Source organism: Carettochelys insculpta, chromosome 16 (genome assembly GCF_033958435.1).
Source record: "Carettochelys insculpta isolate YL-2023 chromosome 16, ASM3395843v1, whole genome shotgun sequence".
Taxonomy (NCBI): Eukaryota; Metazoa; Chordata; order Testudines; family Carettochelyidae; genus Carettochelys; species Carettochelys insculpta.
The window spans coordinates 14,901,750-14,926,221 of NC_134152.1; the positions used below are offsets into that span (position 1 = coordinate 14,901,750).

The window sequence follows — 24,472 nt, forward strand, 5'->3', positions numbered from 1 at the left end:
ACTCCGGCTGCAGGGCCTGCTGGGGCTCGTCGGCCAAGGTGTCAAGGGTGGCCGGAGGGGAGGAGGTGTGCCGGGGGCCCAGGATGTCCCTGAGCTCCCTGTAAAAGGGACAAGTGACGGGGGCGGCCCCAGATCAGCTGGCCGCATCCCGGGCCCGGGAGTAACCCTGCCACAGCTCCTTCACGTTACTCCTGACATGGTCAGGAGTGCGGGCAGGGTGACCCCGGGCAGCCAGGTCGTCGGCCAGCCGAGCGAACGCATCCGCGTTCTGCCTCTTGCTCCCCATTACCTGGAGCACCTCCTCCTCGCTCCAGAGCCCCAGCAGGTCCTGCAGCTCGGCCTCCGTCCAGGAGGGGCCCCGCTGCCGCTTCCCAGCCTGGCTGCCCTTCTGGCTGGGCTGGCTGCCCTGGCTCCCCTTGGGGGGGGTCCCCTGGGGGCGCTGGGGGTGCTGCCGGGCAGCCATCGCAGCTGGGTGGGGGGCTGAGGTAGGTGCAGGCTGGCCGCGTGTGCAGGCTGCAGCCTGCACGTTCCCTCAGCTTCCTGCACAGGAAGGGAGGGGGAGGGGACCTTTAAGGGGCCGCTCCACATGGCCACCAGTTAGCTGAGGGGCTGGAGAGAGCGTCTCTCAACCCTCCAGCTGATGGCCGCCATGGAGAACCCGGCAATTTCGACGTTGCGGGACGCGCAATGACTACACGGTCCCTACTTCGACGTTCAACGTCGAAGTAGGGCGCTATTCCGATCCCCTCATGAGGTTAGCGACTTCGACGTCTCACCGCCTAACGTCGAAGTTAACTTCGAAATAGCACCCGATGCGTGTAGCCGCGACGGGCGCTATTTCGAAGTTAGTGCCGCTACTTCGAAGTAGCGTGCACGTGTAGACGCGGCTACTGTGCCCTAAAGCACAGAATAGAGAGAAGAAAAGAAAAAGTAACCCACAAGCTTTCTGGGGCTCAACCGAGATGAACCCCCAGGATAACACCCTCTGTGGCTCATTCTGTTTGTTGTAGCTGCTATTTTTATAAGACTGAAGCAGGTGACCAAGCTCAAATAAAGCAATCAAATGCAACCTCAACTGCAAGCCTGTCAATCACTCAAGGTCCACCTGGAGTTCAAACCGGGGTCCTGTCATGGTGCTATAGTACACCACAGCATCCATACCTGGCAGTTAAGTGCAGCATTCTGATTACAGCAAGCACTACGCTTTTCATCAACACAGGTTATCTGGAGACAAGCACCTCAAGAGTTAGTGCGCATAAGTGTCTTGCTAGTGTGGACACTTCAGGACTTACGAGGTGATTTACTGTGCTCTTACTTGCCAGTGTAGATTTGGTCTTATTTTAAGATGATCCTTGAACATGTAAAACAATTACTAAGGTTGAAAGGAACAGGCAGGTGTGCTCTATTTCTGCAGGATGTGACTAGGACAATGCACAGAGATTACTCTTAAGTATATTTTATAAGTCAGCTGTTTGGAGCTTGTCAGTGGGATACATCTCAAAGTCTTTGGATGGCCTCTGTGGATGATACAGCAATGCTACGTGGAAACTGTGATATATTTAACCAGGATTAGGGTTCCCCCCGCTGCCCTTAACTTGAAGAAGTCTTTGGCTTTGCTACTCTGTGTGCGTGCTGGAATTAGGGGTGCAAGTGGCTTGGAATGGCCGCTGTTATATACAGGGTTTACAGTTGGGTTCAATGGTTCTCAGCACTCCCCACTACACATATAGTTTCAGCACCCCTGCTGTTGTGGATTAGCTCCCTAACTCCAACCATCTCTGCTACCACAAGCACTATCTTCCAAGCCTCCACAGGCCTAATTCTCTCTGTATAGGTAGCACTAGGCACACACCAACTCGTGAGTTTGCCTGGCTCCCTGCCCTGGGAGGGGTGGGCCCAAGGGTGAAAGGGGCAGGGCTCAGAGCAGTCAGTCCTGGTCCCCCCATGCTCCCTCAGAACTGTGTGCAGAGCAACAAGATGGTGGTGATGCAGTGTTTCAAAGGGGCCTGGAGCTCTGGACACCACCACTGCTACTTCAGCAGTGAACGCAGCTGGAGCTCTGGGCCCCTTTAAAATGCTGGGCCCCAGGGCAGCTGCCACACCACGCCCCCAACAGTGGGCTTGCCCCAAACACTCACAGATCTTAGATTCTCTGCTCCCAAAGAAACAGCACACACCAGTTCACTAGTGTTAAGTAGAGATCACTGCTAACCAACCACACAGCACTTAGATTCATTTACAGTGGAAACAAGAATGTTTATTATCAAATACAGATTCAAATGATAATACAGATATTAGAAACAAGTGGTTATATAAAAAACAAACAAATAAAAAACAAAATCTTAATGTGCTTCCTAGACCCTAAATTTAACTCGCAATACATTCCTCATCTCTAAGAGAGCTTACTCCAGCGTATTTTTCCAGCATTTTCAACCATGATGAGCCCCTTTTCATAAGATCAAGCCTGCTGACAGCCTCTTGTCACAGACTGACGAACTCTCAGGTTTTCTTGATCAGACTGATGACCTTTACCCGAAAAAAAAGTCACCCTCTCCCTCAACCACTGGCTGTTCACCTCTGCCAATTCCCTCCTGAAATCTCCACAAACTCTTTATTAGCATTTCACTTTTATCAGACACATACCACACAATGGTCCATCATGGCTCCCACTTCCTATCTGGAGAAGTTTGTCTCAAGGCATGCTATCCTTGTGTAACCTGCCTTTAACTATAAGGGAGGTCGGGGCCTTTTTTCTATTGGAGGTCACTGAACCATATTAAAAATCAAGTGAAGGCATGCATAACTGTATGGTGGGAGGGTATGGAGGCCCAGGACTTCCCCCCCCACCCACAAAGGGACAAGCCAGCAGCCCCATGAGGAGGGGTGTGGAGGCTTAGGGAGAGGACTGAAATGGTGCAGAAGCAGGTTCTTGGGCTGAGAGAGGGGCTCAGGGCTCCAGATGCAGTTGCAAGCTCTTGAGTGGGGCTGGAGATGGAGGCTTTCAGATGCAGGAGGGGTCTCCAAGCCGCGGTGCCAAAGTAGAGGGGTGCAGGGTCTGGAAAGGAGTTTGGGTGTGGGAGGGGGTTTTGAATTGGGGTGGAGGTATGGGGTCTGGGAAGGAGTTTGGGTCCAGGAAGGTGTTCTGATCTGGGGAAGAGTGCTTCAGGCGTGGGCTCCAGACACGCAGTTAGCCTCAGACAGCTCTGGTTAGCCACACAGGCTAAGGCAGGCTCCTAGTGTCTCTGCATAGTGAGCACAGACCACATCCACAAATATTAATCCCATATCTCTCATTGGCTTTGATTCCTGGCCAATAGGAGCTGCAGAGCTGGCACTGGAGGCTGGGGCAGCATCTGGAGCTTCCCTGATCTCCCCTGTGCAGAGGGGCATACCGAAGCTTCTGGCATGCAATGCACAGATTTGCCACAAGCCAGATGAAATTAAGTGGCAAGCCAGCTCCAGCGTAGAGGCTGGAGTTTCCCCACTCTTCTATCAGACCCAGAGAATGTAATTTTTATTATATATAACAACTCCCTATAAAATTAGGAGGTTAATTAAATAGAAATTAAAAGGTACATTGCCAAAAGTAAAATCCCTGTAAACTGCATGGAAACGTTTCAAAAGTCGCCATAAATAGAGGCCCAACTTAGATTTATCTTGGTGGTCACTCAGTAACAAGTAGGACATTTTCCTGTCACCCTCCTATTTGTGAGTCTGTTGATGGCTGACCAGCCTGATTCTGGAGTCGCAGGTCTTAACACACAAGGGGCAGATGCTAGTAGCTGTGGCAGTTTTTGCCACTCTTTTGTCCTCTGCCTCTCATCCACCCTGGGGCGGGACCTCTCAGATTGTGCCACCTTCACACAGATTACTGTTCTCCACTGGGGATGATCCTGAGCAAGGTTCTCCCAAGTGTCAACACTGATGCTGCACTTTTTCATGTGTGCCTTTAACTTGTCTTTAAATTGCTTCCTCTGGCCTCCAATGCTCCTCTGTCCTTCCTCCAACTCAGAAAACAGAATCTGTTTTGGGAGAGGCTAATCAGACACATGGACCATGTGATCAGGCCAATAAAGTTTTTGGTAAATGATAATGGTTTTGGTGCTGGTCATGTTTGACTCTTCCAGCACACTAGTGTTTGTGTGCCTATCCTCCCAAGAGATATTGAAGATTCTCCTGTGATGGTGATAATGATATTGTTCAACTGCCTTCAAATGACACTTGTATGCTGTCCAGGTTTGACATGCATACAGTAGTGTTGGGGCAGGAGTGCCAGGCTTTTATGGCCACTTTTGTATGGTTCCCATTTTGTTTGTATGGTTTCCATTTTGTTTTTCCTCCCCAAGATGGCTGCCAGTTCTTCATCACCATCTCCCCTCAGGAAGGAAAGGAGGGAAAATGGAAAAGGTGGGAAAATGAAAGGAAGGCAAGATGGCTCACATAATCCTAATCTGCTCAGCAACAAGAGAGTACTTAAGGGCTGGGCACCAGCCCCTCAGAGCTTGTTCCCTGGTTAGCTCTCTCTCACTGTCTGTACAGTGCTAGGGCAGCAGCAGCAGGCTGCTTGGCCTTGTAGGCCAGCTGGGGAGACAAGCCAGTAGCTCTCTGCGTGCATACCACCAGCACAGTGGGCAGTGCTATGGTGACGGCAGCAGGCTGTTAGGCCTTGTAGACCATCTCCACAGAGAGGCCAGAACAACTGGTTGGTGCTAGGGCAACAGCCAGTGAGCCGTTAGGCCTCGTAGACTGACCTATAATAATTTTGTTTAGTTTGGGAGCTACAGTAGGGCCTGTCTTACCTCACACACTTGTACCATCTCATCCACGGTCTGCACAGCGCATGCAGATGGCATGATCAAGAACAGAAGAAAAGAAGGAAGCAGCCTACCTACCTTGGGTCCTTTGGTAATTTTATCCCATCATTTTCTGTTCCTTTTCTTCAGTTGTGAGATGCCCACCTGCCTTCCCTGGACATTGGGATTGTGGTAGGACTGTTCTAACCCTCGGTTTTATTTTGGGGTTCTGGCCTCTCACCAGTTATTGTTAAGACAGCCAGTGTTTATGTTTGTGTTCTGTGTTTAGTATTTGTTTATAAACTAGATGTTTTTCAGTTATTTTGATTTGTGTTTTGATTAATGCACAGTGATACAGATATGGAGCAGATGTAGAAACTGTGCCTCATAGCAGGAGTCAAGACTTGCTCTAACAGGAAAAGCACTTAATGGTAACAAGGAGCTTTGTCTTGGCACAGATGTCTCAGTTCTCTAAGACCCTTTGTCTCAGATGGGCAAAAGCAGAGCTTGCACAGCTCAGATGATGCTGGATTTCCATTTCAACACTGACTGTAGCAGAAAGATGGCTTCCAAAGTGTGGGAAATGCTTCATATTTTCCAGCAGTTCTCCATTGGCTTCAGAAGAGGGTACATGAGATTGTCCCATCAGCACTGGTCAGTGGAGCACCTTGGTCTTTTTGACCTTCATTGTGAAGCTGCGATTCTTGTACGCTTTGGTGAAGGCACTTAAGATGGTCTGAAGGGCTACGGGAGAAAGAGCAGTGACCATGTTGTCATTTGCGTACGCAAGCTCCATGATTAAGGTCGTGGAGGTCTTGCTTTTATCCTTCAGTCTCCTGAGATTGAAAAGCTTCCTGTTCATTCTGTAGGCAACCTTCATGCCATCTGGAAGCCTCCCATCAACGATGTGATGGGTCATGGTGATGAAGATGCAGAACAGTGCTGGGGCAATGCCACAGCCTTGTTTGACTCCCATTTTGACCTCAGAGGGGTTGCTCTGGGATCCCCTATTCTGCAACACTATGGCAGTCATGTTGCTGTGAAGCAGCCTCAGGATGCTGTTGAATTTTATGCAGCCACCAATCTTTGAGAGGATGGTCCACAGGGCACTATGGTTGACTGAGGGTGCTTCTACACTACAAGATAAATTAAAATGTATTTATACTGATTTTCTAATTTTGGAACTTATAAGTTTGAATTTGACCACCCTCACTTCCCTCACAAAGTCCTCACAAAGTCGAGTCATTACTGCTACACACAAATTGGCTAACATCAACTGTTGCAATAGTGCATTGTGGGAAGCTGTCCCACAGTTCCCTCATCCCTGTAGCATTCTGGGTATGCTCACTGGTCTTGATGTCATCTTCACACATTGAATTTTCCTCATTCCCCTCCCGATCCCTGAAAATATGCCGATCCCTGGAAATCATGCAGGGACCCTCTAGAAGAAAGAGGATAGAAAAGTCTAGGAAAAAAGAATTTTTTGTTACTCCTTACATTACATTGCCAACACGGTGCAGTGACTATATTCTCAACTGGCCATCCCTTGAGTGTCCCACCTCCCATCATTGCATGTGATCCTGGAAAACAATACAGGGGCCTGGACTGTTTTTTTTAAAGTGAGAAGAAAGAGGATAGAAGAGTGTAGGAAAAAAGCAGCAAGGCTGAGGGACCAGTTGACATGGTCCCTTCATGAGGAATCAGCCCCCACAGCTCATGAGACTTCCCCCAGGCAGCAGCAAGCCTCATTACTGGCTTTTACCCAGCACCAGCAAAGGTCCCTTGTATCTTAGCTGCTGAGGGAGACTCTTCCCTGGTGGCAGCAAGGCCCTTAGCTGCTGAGGGAGACCTCTCCCCAGCGGCAGCAAGGCCCAGTATGGGCCAAGTGGGGAGATTCAGTGGGGGGTCAGTTGAAGTGGTTCCTCCCCACAGTGGCAGCAAAGGGCTCAGTATCTTAACCACCGGGGGAGACTTCCCCATGGCAACAGCAAAACCCTGAATAGCTTTCCTGCCCTTGGAGCCCTAAACATGTGACTGGCAGCATGGGCGGCACTGAACGGCAGGCACATCCTTTTACTGGGTTGGGTTGGGGGCTACCCATGTGTTATGCCTGAGTATGGGAAAGACCCAGACTGTATGGTGTCTATGAGGGAGGGAAGGGGGTTCACACACAAATGTAAACCACTGAGAAGTTTCTTGGTGTGTTATGCAAGCATGATCCCCACCACAGCCTTGTTGACATGTGGTACAGCGGGGCATGGGCTGACACCAGGTGGTGCAGAAAAAAATAACAAGTGTACAGACAGAGCCATGAACTCCCTACAGGGGCTATCTGAATGGGCGGATGTGTTCACAGTGCTGATAGCAAAGAATGAAAGACGTTTCTCAGGCTCTGATACTAACATGAGCCCAAAGCTAAAGGTTCGCTGCTCCCCCTTGGAAATTCACAGTCTTCCTGTCACTGGAGAGCAGTGTCCAGAGCGGAGCACTGAGAGGGGCATTGTGGGTTACATACAGGACACTTCCGGAGGCTAATAAATTCAATTTTAAGACATGGTGCTTCCACACTTGCCTTTAATTGAACTTGTGAATTTGAGCTTGACGCTATACTCGTCAGATAACAGCAATTTTGTAATCTTAAGATTATTGCACCCTAAATTGAGCTAATGGTATTTATAGTGAAGATATTCACGTGGTAAAAATTGAGCTTACTGAATTAAATTTGAATTTATCTCACAGTGTAGATGCAACCTGAGTGAAATGCTTTGGTCAGGTAGATGAAACTCATGTATAAGAGTTGATTTTGTTCATGACATTTTTCTTGCAGTTGCCAGGAAGTGAAGATTATGTCCATTGTTCCTCAAAATGGTCAGAAGCCACACAGGGATTTTGGAAGAATTTCTCCTGAGAGAGAGGCAGAAGTCAATTTGCAAAAATTCAAGCAAAGATTTTCCCTGCTATTGCCAGAAGGGAGATACTGCAATAGCTTCTGCAGTCCAATTTGTTGCCCTTCTTGAAGAGACTGATGATCAGCGTGTCTCTGAATTCTCATAGCATCTGCTCCCCCATTCCAGATCTTGCGAATCAGGAGGGGGAGTTTGTTTGTGGAGCTCTGGCCTGTCTTCTTTGATGATTTTGTCAGGGATTTCATCTAGTCCAGTTGCCATGTTGCTCTTCATCGCTCTGATGGCATCTTAGACCTCATTCAGGTACAAAGGGTTGCAAAATCATCCCTAGGCTGTTGCTGAGGAATTCAGTCAAGGGATTCTAGGACCATAAAAGTGCTCCCTCCAGCGAGAAGCAATGGCTTCATTGTCTTTCAAGAGCCGGGTACCATCCTCTGATCTCAGGAATTGATTCCATGATTTCTTGGTCCATAAACAGCTTTGGTGGCATTGAAGAAGCCTCCTGTATTGGTGATGTCTGAGAGATGCTGGAGTTTTCGTGCTTTCTCAGTCCACCATTGGCTTTTCAGAGTTCTTGTTTCATGTTGGACTTCTGCCGTGACATGTACTTCTCTCTTCATTGCACAGTTGATGTCACTTTAGCAGGCCCTAAAGGCTTTCCTTTTTGCCTCAATCAGATGTTCAATTTCTACATCAGTCTCATCAAACCAGTCCTGATGCCTCCTGGACTGGTAGACGATGGTTTCTCCACATACCTTGGATTAAAAAACACAGCAAGAAAACAAAAAATTCACTATTCCCCTTGTGGGTTCCAGAACCAGTTGCTCCAAAGAGCAGTCATTTAAGGTGTCAAGAATCTTTGTGTGCATCCTGCCCAAGGCGACATGTGCCCATTCAATATGGGGATAGTTGCAAGCCCCCATTAGTACAGATTTATTTTTTAAATTTTATAACTTCTCTAATCTCCCATAGCATTTCATAGTCGCTATCACTATCCTGGTCAGGTGGCTGGTAATATATCTCTATTGCTAAATTATTGTTATTAGAGCATGGAATTACTATCCACGGAGATGCTATGGAACATTTTGGTTCATTTAAGATTTTTATTTCATTTGATTCTACATTTTCTTTCATGAATAGTGCCATTCGCCCATCAGCACAGCCTGTTCTGCCCTTCCAATGTAATCACATTCCACCAAGATGCTGCATGACTATTATATCAATATCCTCCTTTAACACAAGGCAGTCTAGTTAACCCATCTTGTAATCGAGATATCTAACATTTGTGTATAAGCACTTTAAAAATTTGTCACCATTTAGCTGTCTGCCCTTTCCTGATGTGACAGGCACTCTTTTACATTTGAGTAGTAACAGAAAGTGTCTCTCACCTGAGCTTACCTATATTTTATCATCCTCCATCCTCTCCTCCTTACTAGAACACAGAGAATCTCTATTAAAAGACTCTCCCCTAAGAGATGTCTCTGGTAGATCCATGTGCACCTCTGCACCTGTTGGCTTCCCCACAGCCCTTAGTTTAAAAACTGCTCTGCTATGACCTTTTTAATCTTAAGTGCCAGCAATATGGGTCCATTTTGGCATTGGTGGAACCCCCCATTCCTGTATAGGCTCCTTTCCCCAAAAGTTTTCCCAGATCCTAATAAATCTGACCCTCTTTTCCCTACACCATCCCCTCATTCATGCATTGAGACCCTGCAGTTCTGCCTGTCTACCTGGCCGTGTGTGGAACTGGAAGCATTTCCAAAAATGCTACCATAGAGGTCCTGCATTTCAGTCTCTTTCCTAGCAACTGAAATTTGACCTCCAGGACCTCTGTTCCATCCTTCCTTATATCACTGGTACCAATATGTACCATGACCATTGGCTCTTCCACAGTACTGCATGTAAGTCTATCTAGATCAGCCATGTGAAACTTGTGGCCAGGGGCCCACCCTATTTATTTATTTATTGTGGCCTGCGACTGGATGTTAAACCGTCTAAGAGCAGCCCACCCAGTCACACCCCATTCTCTGGCATGCCTGAGTGGCAGAGGGCAGAAGAAACACAAATCCAGGTCCTGGGGCTGCCTGTGTCCAGTGCATGCGTATCAAAACCCCAGGGACTGGGTTTTCATATGCATGCATTGGACATGGACGTCCCAAGGAGCCGGGATTGGTGTTTGTCCCGCCCCCTGCCACTGATGCATGCCAGAGAAGGGTGTGTGACTGCTCTAAGGAGAGGGATGGTGAACATGTTGGCAGAGGTGGAAAGGGGCACCTGCCTGTGGCAGTGTTGGTACAAAGACGTGGGGGAGGCAGAGCAAGGGACAGAGGAGAGTGACGCAGTTATATGGGGAGGGAGTACAGGGGATGCAGTGCAAACTGCATGGGGCTTGGGGGTAGTGCTTTTGGGGGCAGTGCATGGAGGGGAAGCTGTGCAAACCTCAAGGGGCCCAAGGGGTGGTGCAGTGCGTGGCAGTGCAGTGAGGGCTGAACTGTAATGGGGAACAGTGCAAGCCACAAGGGGCCAGGAGGTGGTGCAGTGGGGGCTGCATTGCAGTGGAGGGAATACAAAAGCCCCAAAGAGTCTGAAAGGGGCAGGGGGAAAACATTGCAATGGGGGATTGCAGTGCAAGTCTTAGAATGTCTGGGAAGGAAGTTCAGAGAAATTCCAGTGGGAGGGAGTGCAATGTAAACTGCGGGGGGCGGCCTAAGAGAGGGAGGGGAGTGCAATGTTTCTCCTTCGATGGAACTGAACAGAAATCTCCTTTCTGGACTTTGGACAATAGCCAAAGAAGCTGTGGGATCCTGACCTGGTTTCTCCCCCCATCCCCCTTTCCCCTACTGGGAGCTACCTCGTCCCACCCAGCGCCCCTTTCCTCTCTCCTTGCTTCCTCTATGCAGGAAAAAAATGTTGGATTGTGATGTCTTTTATGGGAAGGGGGAATCGTTAACCTCCATATGGGGAGAGAGGCTGCTCTTGGGGCAGGGAAGGGGTTTCACTGTGTTGTACCCACCCTGTACAAAGGTGAGAAGGAAATACATAAAATCAGCCAAAGCATCATTCAAACTTGGTCACAATGATTGGCAAAGCAAACCCTGTACAATGCAAATGTTCTGGTTTAAGTACACCCTTAGGCTATGTCTACACCAGCCCCAAACTTCGAAGTGGCCATGTAAATGGCCATTTCGAAGTTTACTAATGAAGCGCTGAAATACATATTCAGTGCCTCATTAGCACGCGGGTGGCTGCGGCACTTTGAAATTGACACAGCTCGCTGCCATGCGGCTTGTCCTGAGGGGGCTCCTTTTCGAAAGGACCCTGCCTACTTTGAAGTCCCCTTATTCCTATGAGCAGATGGGAATAAGGGGACTTCGAAGTAGGCGGGGTCCTTTCAAAAAGGAGCCCCATCGGGACGAGCCGCATCAATTTCAAAGTGCCGTGGCCGCCCGCATGCTAATGAGTCACTGAATATGTATTTCAGCGCTTCATTAGTAAACTTCGAAATTTGCATGGCCACTTCGAAGTTTGGGGCTAGAGTAGACATAGCCTTAGTGACATAACAACAGAGGCATTTCACCAGCAAGCTGGTGGTGATTAGTTCCTCTCAGCCCTAATCTTCGTTCTCTGAGTCTTTACAGCTCCATTCTCCTCAGACACCACTTCTTTAACTCTTGCTGTTGTTCCTTCCAGCCACAAATGTCAAACCCCTTTCATTCATTCATTCATTAGTAACTCATGACTTTCCTGTGTGGTAGGTTATCCTCGTTTTCAGAGATGATGAAACTGACAGTGCAAAGCTAGCCATAGAACACAGGTGTCCTGGCATGGGACTTTGCATGTTTACTGCAAAATCATCGTCCCTTCTTTCTTTCTTCAATGTTTTGGCTTTTCTGATCAGGCATCATCTCCCTCTGCTTCAGTTAGATGTTCTTCCCTGAGTCCTTCACCCTCCTCAATAGCACAGGGGCTGTCTGACCAGAGGTGGAACCATTCTATCATGTCCTAGAAAAACTCATGTACATACCACTCTGCCTCCTCCAATTCAGCCACCCTCCAAAGTCCATAGTCTCAGAGGGTCAGGTGCTCCTTGCACCAAATGCACACATGGTAGTGCAATAAACAGGACCTTGCCCATTCTGTTGCTGGGCTTCTGCCTGCATTCTGTCCTACAGGCAGATTCATGTTAGGGTTTTTATTTAAATCGGGTGGCTTCTGTTTTAGTATGGTTTAAAATAAGTTTTAAAAACTGTCAAGTATATCTAGCCTGCTTCAAATTCCCTTCTGAACTCCTTCAGGGAACTCCCGTTAGCTGCTCTTGGTCACTACAGAGTAGGCTTTATATAGCCCCTGGTCAAGGCTTGATGAGTGATCCACATTGACTAGGTTTGAAAGCCTCATGAAGAAGCTCTGAGTTTTGTCTAGCAGGCTCCTAGCCTCATCATACGGTCCTTCAAACAAACTCATTACATGGCTCCTAGTCTTGGCTAAATTGATGTCATGACTTAACCTAGCACTAGCGTCCTAGACTAATCAGCTCCAAAGTTTAAAGGAGAATCTCGTATTAGGAAGGTGGAATGTGTATGATTGGCATCCTATTCAGTTGTCACTAAGTCAAAGCCAGGTGATGAAAATGCCATAAAAAGCTGGAGGCCAAAAATATCTTCCCAAGTCTGACACAAAACTCTGACAGCACATCAGTGCAGCATCTTTTGTGCAGTGCAAAAGCAAGGACCAGCAAAGTGTTACATTTTACAGCCATGTTGAATAGTAACAGAGAGGAAGCCATGCTAGTCTATACACTATCAAAACAAAAAGCGGTCAAGTAGCACTTTAAAGACTAGCAAAATAGTTTATTAGGTGAGCTTTCTTGGGACAGACCCACTTCTTCAGACCATAGCCAGACCACAACAGACTGGTCTTGCTACTTGACTGCTTTTTGTTTTGATTTTACAGCCATGTGACTGATTTATATTGAACCAGTCACACCCAGCTATATACAATGGTGCTTTTACCAAATAAGTATACAAGTAAACTCTGATCCTTTTCCACAACCTGGCCTCCAAGTTGCTGTCATCTAAATACAAACAAAAGGAAGATAATTTAGCTTGGATCCCTTTTTCACTTACAGAAAGTAACTTATTTGCATGAAGTAGTTGTTAAGCTTGTTCTCATTGTACTTCATTTTTATAGGGAACTTCCTTTTACTGAAAGGGATCTGAAAGAAACTATCTTATCATTTTACTCTGTTTACTCTATGATAGTGTTTCCCAAATTATTTTGGCCATGGAACACTTTTGTGCTTGGAATATATTAATGAAACACTTACCTGCTGTCAGGGGTGTGGGGTGTGGGGAGGATTTCATACCAAAAAATTGCCACACATAACGTTCAAAAGTTGATTTAAAAGAGTTAGGTTTTTAGATGTCTTTTATTTTACAAATAACAAAAAATAATAAGAGAAAATCATCTGAATGGACAACTAATGTCTTTCTGATACGAGGACAGGTTAGCAACCCTATAATTATAAAAATTAAAAATTAAGTACAAACCCAGAACAAAACATCAATCTAACAGCCGAAAGAAGGATGATTAGTGTCATTGTTTTGTACAAAAATAGAAAGGACAATATTGCTCAAAAAAGAACTGTCCTTCCTTAAAGCTTCAAAAAAATTTATGAAAAAGAAATGCAAAACAAATTGGGTATGGAAAAATATTTTTTAAATGTTGCGGTTTAATAGATTTGTTATTTTTACTAAAAATACTGGAAAATAAAATAAGTAACATTTGACAGTTTTTAGTACTTCTGATACACACCTACTTTCACATTTAATATTTGAGAAATAAATATATCATTAGCATCCATTTTTTTTCACAGAACACCTATTCACAACACGTGGAACACCAGTGTTCTATAGAACAGTTTGGGAAATGCTGCTCTATGGTTGGGTCAGTCAGCCCCAGCTCTATATACTCAGATGCCTAAACCACACACTTACATATTTAGATGTCTTACCCCATTTTGTCTCCACTGCAATCCACAAGACTCCTGCCAAACCCTGTACATTTACTCGGCACGTTTTCAAGGCAAAAGTTCCCTTAGTGCCTGTGTTGCACCCTGCTGCTTCCCACTAGTCATCTGTTTTCCAACTAAGACCAGGAAAAATAGGTATTTGGCTGCCTAAGTCACAGGCAGGACCTCATCTCGCAGGCACACTCAAAAAGCTGCTGACAAGATTCAAAATTCAACGGAAAGCGGTGGTGCTGAGAGACGCAAGTTCAATCCCTCTGCTAGAAGAAAGGAAAGGATTCAATTGGGGTCTCCTGCTCAGGAGAACACTAATTGCTTAACTGTGGGACATTCTGATATGGGAGGACTCCCTCAGTCTCTCTTGTTAAAAACGTTGCACTATGATTAAATAGTGTTTGGAGCAAGGGGACTGGATGTGGGTCTTGGAACTTCCAGGTGGCTGCTCTAACCACTGGACTCCCCTCCCGTTCCCCTCAGGCAGCTGGGGAACTAGCAGGTGGACCTGGCATCTGCAGCACTGGTCAGTTCCCCTGCACTTACCAGCAGTGTAAGGAAGCAGAGTGGCACCGCCTAAGCCCACTCTGCTCCTCCTACTCCCAGCCACATCATTCAGCCAAGGGGCAAGACTGCCTCCTGCACTCACTGGCAGGAAGTGCAGCAACACAGCCAGGAGCTGTGGGAGCAAAGCTCAGGAAAGGGGCTTTGGGGGCCAAGGAAGAAACAGGGTGGAGTTGGACCAAGAGGGGTGGGAAGGGGCAGGGGTGGAGATTGTGTGTCCTGGTCCTCCCGCTAACTAGAGTGATGGGAATTCATGGGGGGTGGCAGTCACATGGCTAGTACTCCTGTGTCCCTCCTCATCAATCACTTTCCTGATGGACATTGTTCTTCAGCACTAACCTTTTTCCATTCACCCTACAGGGGAACCTAGGCACCTAACTCAGCTCTCTGGAAAGTGTCATTCCTATGATCTTCTAAGCACCTCAAAGTTTAACAGCAGTTACTCTCAGTGCTGTAACACCTAAGTCCCTTTGTGGCTCCCATCTCAGCCTCTGGAAGTATGCACAGTATTACAAAACCAGCAAACAGACTCTAGAGTGGAACAGTTAGCACAACCCCCAAGCGAGTGCTCCTCTGAAGCTGTGGGGCTGGTATCAGCAACATTTCCTAAATAATTTGTTTTGAAAGTTTCTAGACCATTGAAGTGTTATTTTAAACCACATGTTGGTTGGCCCAATTTGTCATGTTTTGTCTTCTAGTCACCAACAGGTCAGAAAATCATAGGACTGAAAGGAGCCTCATATGGACACTTGTGGCAGGATTAAGACTATGTCTACACTGCCATGTTTTTTCGACATTACTTATTTAAAATTCTAACATCTCAATAAGTAATGTTGTAAAATCATATACACACAGCCACAGCATTGTGAATCAGACCACTTTCATTAGCAGCCACAGCACTGCAAAAAGAGCCTTCACCTGAGCCTTCTTCGCACACATTCCATTTTGACCTTGAGGGGGAAAGGGGTTGGGGGAAAAAAACCCTAGTGTAGACAAGCCGTAAATTTTATCCAGACCATCCCCGACATGTTTGTTTAATCTGCTCTTAAAAATCTTCAATAATTCCACAACTTCCATTGGCAATTTATTCTCCTGCTTAACCACCCCGACAGGAAGTTTTGTTTCATGTCCAGCCTAGGCCTCCTGTTGAAATTTAAGTCCATCGCCTCTTGTCCTAGCATTAGAGGTTAAGAAGAATGTTTTTTTTCTCTCTCCTCCTTGTATGTACTTGTAATAACCTTTTATGTGCTTGTACGTATGTCCCGCCTCAGTCTTCTCTTTTCTAGACTAAACATCCTCCTCCCCACGCTTTTTTTCTTCAAATCTATCCTCATAGGTTATGTTTTCTGGACCTTTAATCATTTTTCATTATTTTCAGTGGGCAAGCATGTTAGTCTGTTTCAGCAAAAACAATTACTCCTCTGGCACCTTAAAGACTTGGGCATAAGCTTTCATGGGCTGGAACCCACTTTGTCAGATGCATGAAGCCAAAACTTCAGTTTGGCAAGTAAGTATACGCACGCAGGGGCAATGTGTGCATGTGGGGGGAGACACAAGTAGTCACACCCAACTAAATGCCATGGTTGGGAGGGGCTGGCTAGCAGCTGGTGGGGGAATAATGGCGTCAGGCATCAGCATCAGGGGTCTATGCTGCAGTCCCACACTCATCAGCAGTAGCAGGGAACACACAGCAAAATGGCCCCAGCTCACACTGCTCTAAGCCTCCCTTCTCTGGGTGCGGGGACAGGCCCATCCTCCCACTCCCTAGCAGGAAGCTGGTGGAACAGTTCAGACTGGAGCCACTCTGCTGTGCTTACCGCCACGGCTGGTGAGGGGGGTGTGGGCGGTACACCGGCCCTCCCTCATTTGTCTCCCAGCCGCCTCAGTTGCAGAAGAGGCCCTGCCTGGGCGGCCCATCGCGGCCCCAGCCTTCCCCTGGGCGCGGCAGAGCAGGCGGCACCTTTCCCCGCCAACCTCACGCGGCCGCGGCCGGGGCCCCCCGAGCGCAGGGAGGGGCTCGCGAGCGGGGGGAGCCGCCCCGGCTCGTCTTCCACGCGGCTGAAGCGAACGGAGCCCCGGACTGCAGGGCGCCGTCCGGCTCCGGAGGAGCGGCCTGGGAGCGACCCCGTAAGGCGCGGAACGTGCCTCCGCCTCAGCGGCTCCTGTGTCTGAGCGCGCGCAGGCGCCTTCCCTCGCCCCGCCCCCTCCACCTCCTGCCAGGGCGCCGGCGGGCAGTGCTGGGCGCCGCATGGCGGGGGAGCCTCACAGCCCGCCCGTGAAGGTGCTGGCCGCCCAGCTGAGGCAGTGTCGGCGGGCCCCGGGCGGGCCCTGGCTGCTGGGGCGGGAGGCGGCCGGGCAGGCCCCGCTGGCGGTGCCGGTGGTGTGGATGCAGGGCACGGTGCTGGCGGTGGAGGCCGGGGGCGGCACGGCCCGGCTGCAGGACGAGAGCGGACCCTTCACGGTGCGGGGGGTGGGGCGCGTCCCCAAAGGGCGGCCGTGCCTCAGCGCAGGTACCTGTGCGGGGAGCCGAGGCCCCGGGAAGGGGCTGCGCTCTGCCTGTCCGTGGAGCCGCCCCAGCCCAGCCCAGCCCGTCCGGGGGAAACCTCCTCCTCCTGCCCTCCCCCTCTCCCCACCCACACCAACTGCTACCGAGAGGACCGCTGGCTCCTCTAGGGGAGGGGTCCTGCTCTCCCTGTGCTCGGCCCTGGAGACCCATTGTGGGGACCTCCCCTCCTCCCCTTGGGTGTTCCCCCACACGCGTGGGGCACGGGCGACTCCTCCCTCCCTGTGGCCCCACGCTGGTGCAGGAGGCGCAGAGAGGTACTCCGCTGAGACGACCACTGGTCCGTCCCGGTCCTGCGTGTCTGCGATTGGCAGTCATGTTGGGCAGTGCACTGCAGAGCATGGGCAATCCGTAGAGGTACTGAGGGTAGATGCTTCAGGCCCAGCCCTTCAAGGTACATAACGGTACCTCTAACATTTCGAGAGGTGAATTATGCCCTTGCACTACAAGGCCCTGGCAGTGTGGGATGATTCTGCCCCTTTGGTGTGGGTTGAATGCTGCCCAGGAGGCCCTGTGATTGGGCATTACAAAGTGAGCCTGCAACATAACAAGAGTCCTTCCCTGCAGGGCTGTTGTGGCTCTACTACCTGGTCCCTTATGCACAGGGAACTGTTGCACAGCACTTCTCCATATTTGCCTGTCTGCCCCCAAAGTCTATGAGTGTATTGTTACCTATGACATATGGCCACAGTCAGTTGAATTTGGCCCAATCAGGGCCAGATGCACCTGAACAGACCTGCAACCCTGTGTGTTAGGGGCCAGGTCATAACAAATGCAGAACATGAAATGAAGCCTACCCAGTTTCATGACACAGAAACATTTTCAACCAGGGCAAGAGGTTTTTTTTGGGGTCAAAAAGTCCTGCAAAGTCTGGGACTGTTGGGAGGTATGTATAATTGTTGCATGGGGACTGAAGTTTTTTTCTAAATCCCACCTGGTGGTCAGTTTACACTTTGAAGTTAGAGGACTTAATGGTCCACCATATGTGAACTAACAAAACACAAAAGCAGTCATGTAGCTGTTTTGTTTTGTTAGAATACTGACTAACACAGCTATCTCTCTGTTACTATTCAATATGTGAACTAGTCAGACTTCAGATACTGTTCCTATTCATACTAATATCTAATCCTTTTTCTTAAAAGTGTGGCCTAATTTTTTGATGTGTTAGCAGGTCTTTCACCCTGTCAAGCTTTTGATGACTCAAACATTTTTTCTCAGAGGCTCTGCTCTGCTTCACATTTTGTCAGCTTTCAAACAATATATTTGAACCATTTAAAATGAAAGGATCTTGTTTCCCGAGCAAGAATAATGAAAATATTGAATGTTATTTATGTTTTGCTTTCTCTTGTCTAGGAAAGTATGTAATGGTGATGGGTTTGTTGAAGTCCTGCATTCCAGAGCCTATTCTTCAGGCTGTGAAGATGACTGATCTTTCTGATAATCCTATACACCAGAGCATGTGGAGCCTTGAAGTGGAGGATTTGCACAGAAGCATTTCTTAGATGCTCTGTATTTTTATCAGCAGCCAAAAGGACCTGGAAACATAAATGTTGTTTTCACATCATTTGGACCTCAACTCTAAGCATTATTATCAGGAGTACTTACAGTCTCAGTTGGAGAAAACTTTGCAGACAACTTACTTAGTCCACTAACTAACAGTTTTAAGAGGAACAGGCGACCTAATTTACCATTGGAGAAAATACATCAAACTCCATTGACATTAGTAAATATTTGAGAGTCAAGAGTTAGAGATATTTATACTCATGAAAGCTTTAATGAAGCTGGTTCATTTCCTGTTCCAGTAATGTTTTATGCCTACAACTAAACTGCATTAACCTTCCAAAAGTTAATCTGATATTTTCCACATAATAGGAGGTATTTCAATACTGGCTCCATTATTATATCTGTCACTTGTTTCAATGTAAGGTTAGGCAGTCGCAGTACCATATTGTGTCCTTCATTTTGTGTTCCACTCTTACTGCCAGTGTGAATTCTATACCTGGAATGAAGGCAGAAAGTGGTCTGTAATGTTTAGATTGTATTTATGGTAACAGAAGGATACCTTCATTCCAGGTTTACTCCATCAAGCACATCCATATTCAGTTTGCTTTGTTTACAAGACATGCTTTTTAAGTCTTAACAGTAGTTTGCCACCTAAAACTCCTCTGGAGATGTGCATTCATTTCTACAATATGAAGAATGGCATGGTAACAAAATACTTTTCAGTAAACTAGACAAACTCACAGGGAGTAGATTTATCCAAGAACAAGGAGTAAGTACTCTCAGCATTACGCAGTAAGATTACCAGAACATGTGCATCTTACTTTCTATGGAAAGACAGAGTTGTTCCGGTATACAATGTGTCTTTAAAGTTACTGTTAAATATATATTATTTTTACTTCCTTTGCATGCTCCTTCTGTAAAGGACAAATGTGTGATATGGCTCTTTTGCCTCAAAATATTATGTTTGGTCAAGTTTCAGTGCAATTCATGCATCCTAAATAAATACTATATTATCTATATACTGTATCCTGTAGATTTTGGGGGAAGAAATAAGTCTGACGCTATCCAGTAACTTAACTAAATATGAACATATAAAAATTGCCTTCTTATAAACCACAAACTGAATTTAAAATCAGGTATTGCTTTTTGAACCATGCTTTGAAAATGGGAATTGTCACAATTCTACCTTGCAGGTAATACTGTCCACATTTCTGCACATGCCCCTTGGAGGGTGTTGCTGATAGCACTGGCTTAACATTTTGGGAGTGCATTGCATGCTTCCATACCTGAGTTTAGTGTTTGAGACATGTCACTTCAGAGGCCTAGGTATAATTGAGGGTTTGTGTTAAATGAGACTTTGTTGATTATATGTGTGATAAGCCAAGACAGATGTACAGAATATTGATAGTGTGAGTTAATTTTAAATGCTGAGGAAAAGTAAAATACAGCCTTCCAGCAAATTCTTCCTGGTTTCAATGTTGTCAGACAATCATTTTTGTTTGGTAGCAGGCCCATTCACATGTCAGTTGATATTGTTGACTTGATTTTCATCTGAGAATGAAGCAAAGCAAAGGTCATGCCTGGGAATTATATTTGTGTAAAATATTTTGATGAAAAGGGCCAAATTAAGACTTTGCATTAGTGCCAAAGACAGTGCAACTCTGCTGGCTTCGGTGTACTTTTACCACTTCCATCAAAACTAAGTCATAGAATCATAGAATTCTAGGACTGAAAGAGACTTCAGGAGGTCATTGAGTCCACCCTTCTGCCCAAAGCAGGACCAACCCTAACTAAATCATCCTAGCCAGAACTTTGCCAAGCCAGGACTTAACCTCTAGGGATGGAGATTTCACCACCTGTGTAGCTAGCCCATTCAAGTGTTTCACCACCCTCATAGTGAAATAGGTTTTCCTAGTGCCCAATGTACAGCTCCTGCCCTGTAACGTGAGACCAGCGCTCCTCATTCTGCCATCTGTGACTACCAAGAACAGCCTATCTCCAGAATCTTTAGAACATCCCTTCAAGAAGGTGAAAGCTCCTATCAAATCACCCTTCACTCCTCTTCTGCAAATTAAATAAGCTCAAATCCCTCAGCTTCTCATAGGCCAGGTAGTCCAACCCTGTAATCATGTTGTTTGCCCTCTGCTGGACCTTCAATGCATCCACATCCTTTCTATACTGTGGGGAGGTGGGCGGGGAGGCAGTCAGAACTGGATGCTATACTCCAGACATGGCCCCACTATTGCCAAATAAAGGGGAATAATAACTTCTCTAGCTCTGCTGGAAATGCTCCTTCTAATGCACCCCAATATCCTGTTAGCCTTCTTGGCTACAAGGGCACACTGTTGACTCATATCCAGATTCTCATCCACTGTAAGTGCCAGCTCCTTTTCTGCTGCACTGCTACTTAGCCAGTCAGTTCCAAGCCTGTGACAATGCTTGGCATTCTTCCATTCCAATTGCAGGACCTTGGTGAACTGCATCAGGTTTCTTTTTGCCCAGTCCTCCAATTTGTCGAGGTCACCCTGGACCCTATCCCTACCCTCCAACATAGCTACCTTTCTCCACTAGCGTAGTGTCATCTTCACATTTTCTGAGGGTGCAATCCATCTCATCCAGATCATTTAAAAAGATGCTGAACAATACTTAGAACCCTAGAACTTATCCTTGGGGCGCTCCACTTCAAACCGACCGCCAACGAGACATTAAGCTGTTGATTGTTACCCATTGGGCCTGACAATCTAGCCAGCTTTCTATCTACCTTACAGTCCATTTACCCAATCCATACTCCCTTAACTTGCAAGCGATAGTATTGACTTTCCCATGTCCACAGAGCCAGTTACCTCATCATAGAAGCTAATGAGATTGGTCAGGCATGATTTGCCCTTGGTGAATCCATTGACTATCCTGATCACTTTCTCCTTTTCAAGCTACTTCAAAATGGATTCCTTGAGGATTCCCTCCATGTTTTTTTCCAGGGACTGAGATAAGGCTGACTGGTTATTGTTCCCTGAATTGTTCTTTTCTTTTTAAATGATGGACACTACTTTTCAATCATCCAGGACCTCTCTTGATTTCCACAAGTTTTTATAGATAATTGCTCTGCAATGACATTTGCCAACACCTTGGTACCCTTGCATGCATTAAATCTGGACCCATGGATTTGTGTATATCTAGTTTTTCTAAATAGCTCGTAACCTGTTCTTACCCACCGAAGGCTGCTCACTTCCTTCCCTTTCAGCATTGCCTAGTGCTGTAGTCTGAGAGTTGACCACGTCTGTGAAGCCAAACCAAAAAAAGATTTGAGTGCATCAGCTTTTCCCCCATTATCTGTCACTAGGGCTATGCCTATACTAGAGGGTTTTGTTTGTTGGCAAAACCCGGGGATTACCAAGGCATTCTGCTGACAGTAAAACAACAGAATGCAGCACTTTTGTCAACAGCAGTATCCAACGCCCCATGAGAATAGCACCTCTGTCAATGCACATCTGGATGTTCCAGGGGGCCTTCTGTCGACGGAAAAGGCGTCAAGGCTGCAGCGCAGGTGCCCTGGGGCACAATCTGTCTGCAGCAATTAGTGCTGTCAGGTGCCTGCGTCCGGTCCTTCTTAAAACCACAGGGAGCCTGGGAAACCCTGTGGCAGGAAGCTGAGAGTGTGCAAGCAGCAGAGGAACCAGCTGCAGTCTCGCCCCCGCCCCCAACCCTTGCCCTCACGGCTACTCCTTTTGTCTGAGCCTTCCCAAATGACAGACAGCCACCCTAAGACCCCCCGAGCCCTCATGGGAGCAGACCAAGGGGTCCCAGGAGCCACACCAGGGCACCAAGAGGCAGGCTCCCTCCTGGACTGGATCTCTGGAGTGAGAAGGAGCTACTTCAAGATCCCACAGCAAAGCACTCTAGTGCCCCCGCCAATGCTCAGATGACTACCACCCTGACAGAGCAGGGCCACACCCCCCCACCCCGCATGGAGCAGGTCTAGGCAAAAGTGAAGGAGCTCAGGCAGGGCTACATCTGGGCCTGGAACACTGGCCAACGCTCTGGGGAGTACCTGCCATCTGCATCTATTACAGGGTGCTGCATGACATCCTGTGGTGGGGAGACACATCACTTCCAACCCACACCATTGACAAGGCACTGGAGGGCTCCCCCTCCCCCAGCCTCAGCCAGATCCCTGGACAAGGAGGAGCAGGCCTCTAAATCCCAATCATTGCCACAGGCAGACACAGCCTGGAAGGCAAGCAGCGGCTCCATTGTGATAAGCCAGGAGCTGGGCCTCACCAGCTAGGCCACCTCCTGAGCATTTTTGGTGCTGGGTGAGGCTCCCTCCAATGAGTACCACATGCTTCACACACCCCAGGATGTGGGAGGCAGGTGCTGTGGGTGTTGCCCGGCTGTCTCAGGCAGGACTTTGTGTTGTGATCCCAGCCCATGGACCCATGTGCAAAGTAGTGTACACTACCTGGACGCAGCAGACAGACCCCTGAGCGCGGGTGTCAGCCTGCAGCCAGCCTCATGGGAGGATGGACAAGTCCAAGGCCCTGGGGAGGGTCCTGCCAGCACCTGGCCCAGCTGGAAACAGGCTGAATGAAAGAGTGCTGGCCTGATTGCTGACACACCGATTGCAGACATGAGGCAGCACCTGCTTCCACGAACAGCACTGAGAGCCGCAGGCATGTTTGGGGGGGCCCTGACGAGGGCCAGGCTGCGCTCAGCTCACCCACCACCTGTGTGGGGACATCCTCTGGCCAGACACACCTCGCCCTTGGCTGTTAGCCCGGTTTCCAGGGGGCCATGGGCAGGGGGAGGGTGCAGTGGTGGGACATTATGGCTCAGCCATGCATAGCTACCCCCTACCCACTGCCCTACCCCTGGGAGGGCCACAACATTGGACGTCCCCACACCAAACTAGTTTCCTACCAAGTGGTGGGTGGCACGCGTCCACAGGGTGACTGGTAACTGCAACCTGCTTCTCCATGGGGATGGTGGGCCACAGCTGGGTGTCCTGTCGCTGGAGGGCAGAGCAAGCCAGGCGCAGTGGCCTTCTGCCTGTGGAAGGTCTGGAGCCAGTACTGATCGTCCCACTCCCCCATGACCAGCCAGCCCCTCCATTTGGAACTGGTGCAGTGTCACCAGATCTGCCTGTGCATCCAGGGGGATGGGCGTGGGTGTGCCCATATAGCACCCACAGTGAGTTCCTTGAGAGCGGTGTCAGGCTCACCTTCCCTGAGGAAGAGGAGGATGGCCAGCAGCAGGTGCAGCAGGTGCTGAAGCACTTCTGCACAGGGCCAGCGCAAGCCCAGGGGCTGATCTGGCACCATGGATCACTGGAAAGCCCTGTCTCCCAGAAAGTGTCGAAGCCCTGCTCTATCAGCTGAGGTAGGCACATTTCAGCATCGGCGGAGGAGCAAAGGGGGCTCGTTAAGGGTGCATCTCGCTGAGGCACTGGCAGGGATTGCTGTTCACATGAACCTGTCGGGCAGTGTTCTGGGTGACTATCTTGTTGCGAGAGAGCAACTGGGCAGTCTGGCCTCTTTCTGCCAACTGAGAGGACCAACAGAGTGATCCTTTTTGCTATCCAGCTGCTCTCTGTTAACAGCAGTTTTGCTGGAAGGTATCTTCTGACAAAATCGGCTGCCAACAGCATGCTCAAATTTAGACACAGCCCAGGTTACCTCCTTCATCCAGTGAAGGACTCACACCCTCCCTGAGCAACCCTCTTATTGCTAACATGGCTGTAGAAACCTTTCTTGTTCGCCTTCCTGTGCCCTGCTCACTGCAGTTCCAGTTGTGCTTTCACCTTCCTGATCACTCCCCTGCATTCTTAAGAACTATATTTATCCTCCTCCTTCGTCACCTGTCCAAGTTGCCACTTCTTATAAGTTTTTTTTTTTTTTTTTTTTTTTTTTTTTTGGTGTTTAAGCTCACCAAGGATTTGCCTGATAAGCCAAGCTGGTTGCCACCATATTTGCATTTCTTCCTGGGCATTGGGTGGGCTTGGTCATGTGACTTCAATAAGGCTGATTTACTGACATTCTCCTGGACTCCTTTCCCTTAATGTTAGCCTCCTAGGGTGCTTCTGCACATCCATTCACTGAGGGATTCAAAGTCTGCTTTTCTGAAA

General features: G+C 48.1%; 1 protein-coding gene across 1 annotated transcript; it reads left to right on the top strand.

The window, feature by feature from the left end:
• Positions 1 to 16,464: 16,464 nt before the first annotated feature.
• Positions 16,465 to 19,799, top strand: RMI2 (RecQ mediated genome instability 2). Its single transcript, XM_075010709.1, has 2 exons — positions 16,465 to 16,795; positions 18,202 to 19,799. The coding sequence occupies exons 1-2, from the start codon at positions 16,534 to 16,536 to the stop codon at positions 18,348 to 18,350; spliced, it is 411 nt and encodes a 136-aa protein (XP_074866810.1). The 5' UTR covers positions 16,465 to 16,533; the 3' UTR covers positions 18,351 to 19,799.
• Positions 19,800 to 24,472: the final 4,673 nt, after the last annotated feature.

What these genes read in the sequence shown, in the direction of transcription:
- RMI2 (XM_075010709.1), top strand. Translation starts at nt 16,534, where the DNA reads ATGGCGGGGGAGCCTCACAGCCCGCCCGTGAAGGTGCTGGCCGCCCAG. An exon ending in GCGGCCGTGCCTCAGCGCAG is followed by an intron (nt 16,796 to 18,201) that starts GTACCTGTGCGG and finishes TCTCTTGTCTAG; the next exon opens with GAAAGTATGTAATGGTGATG.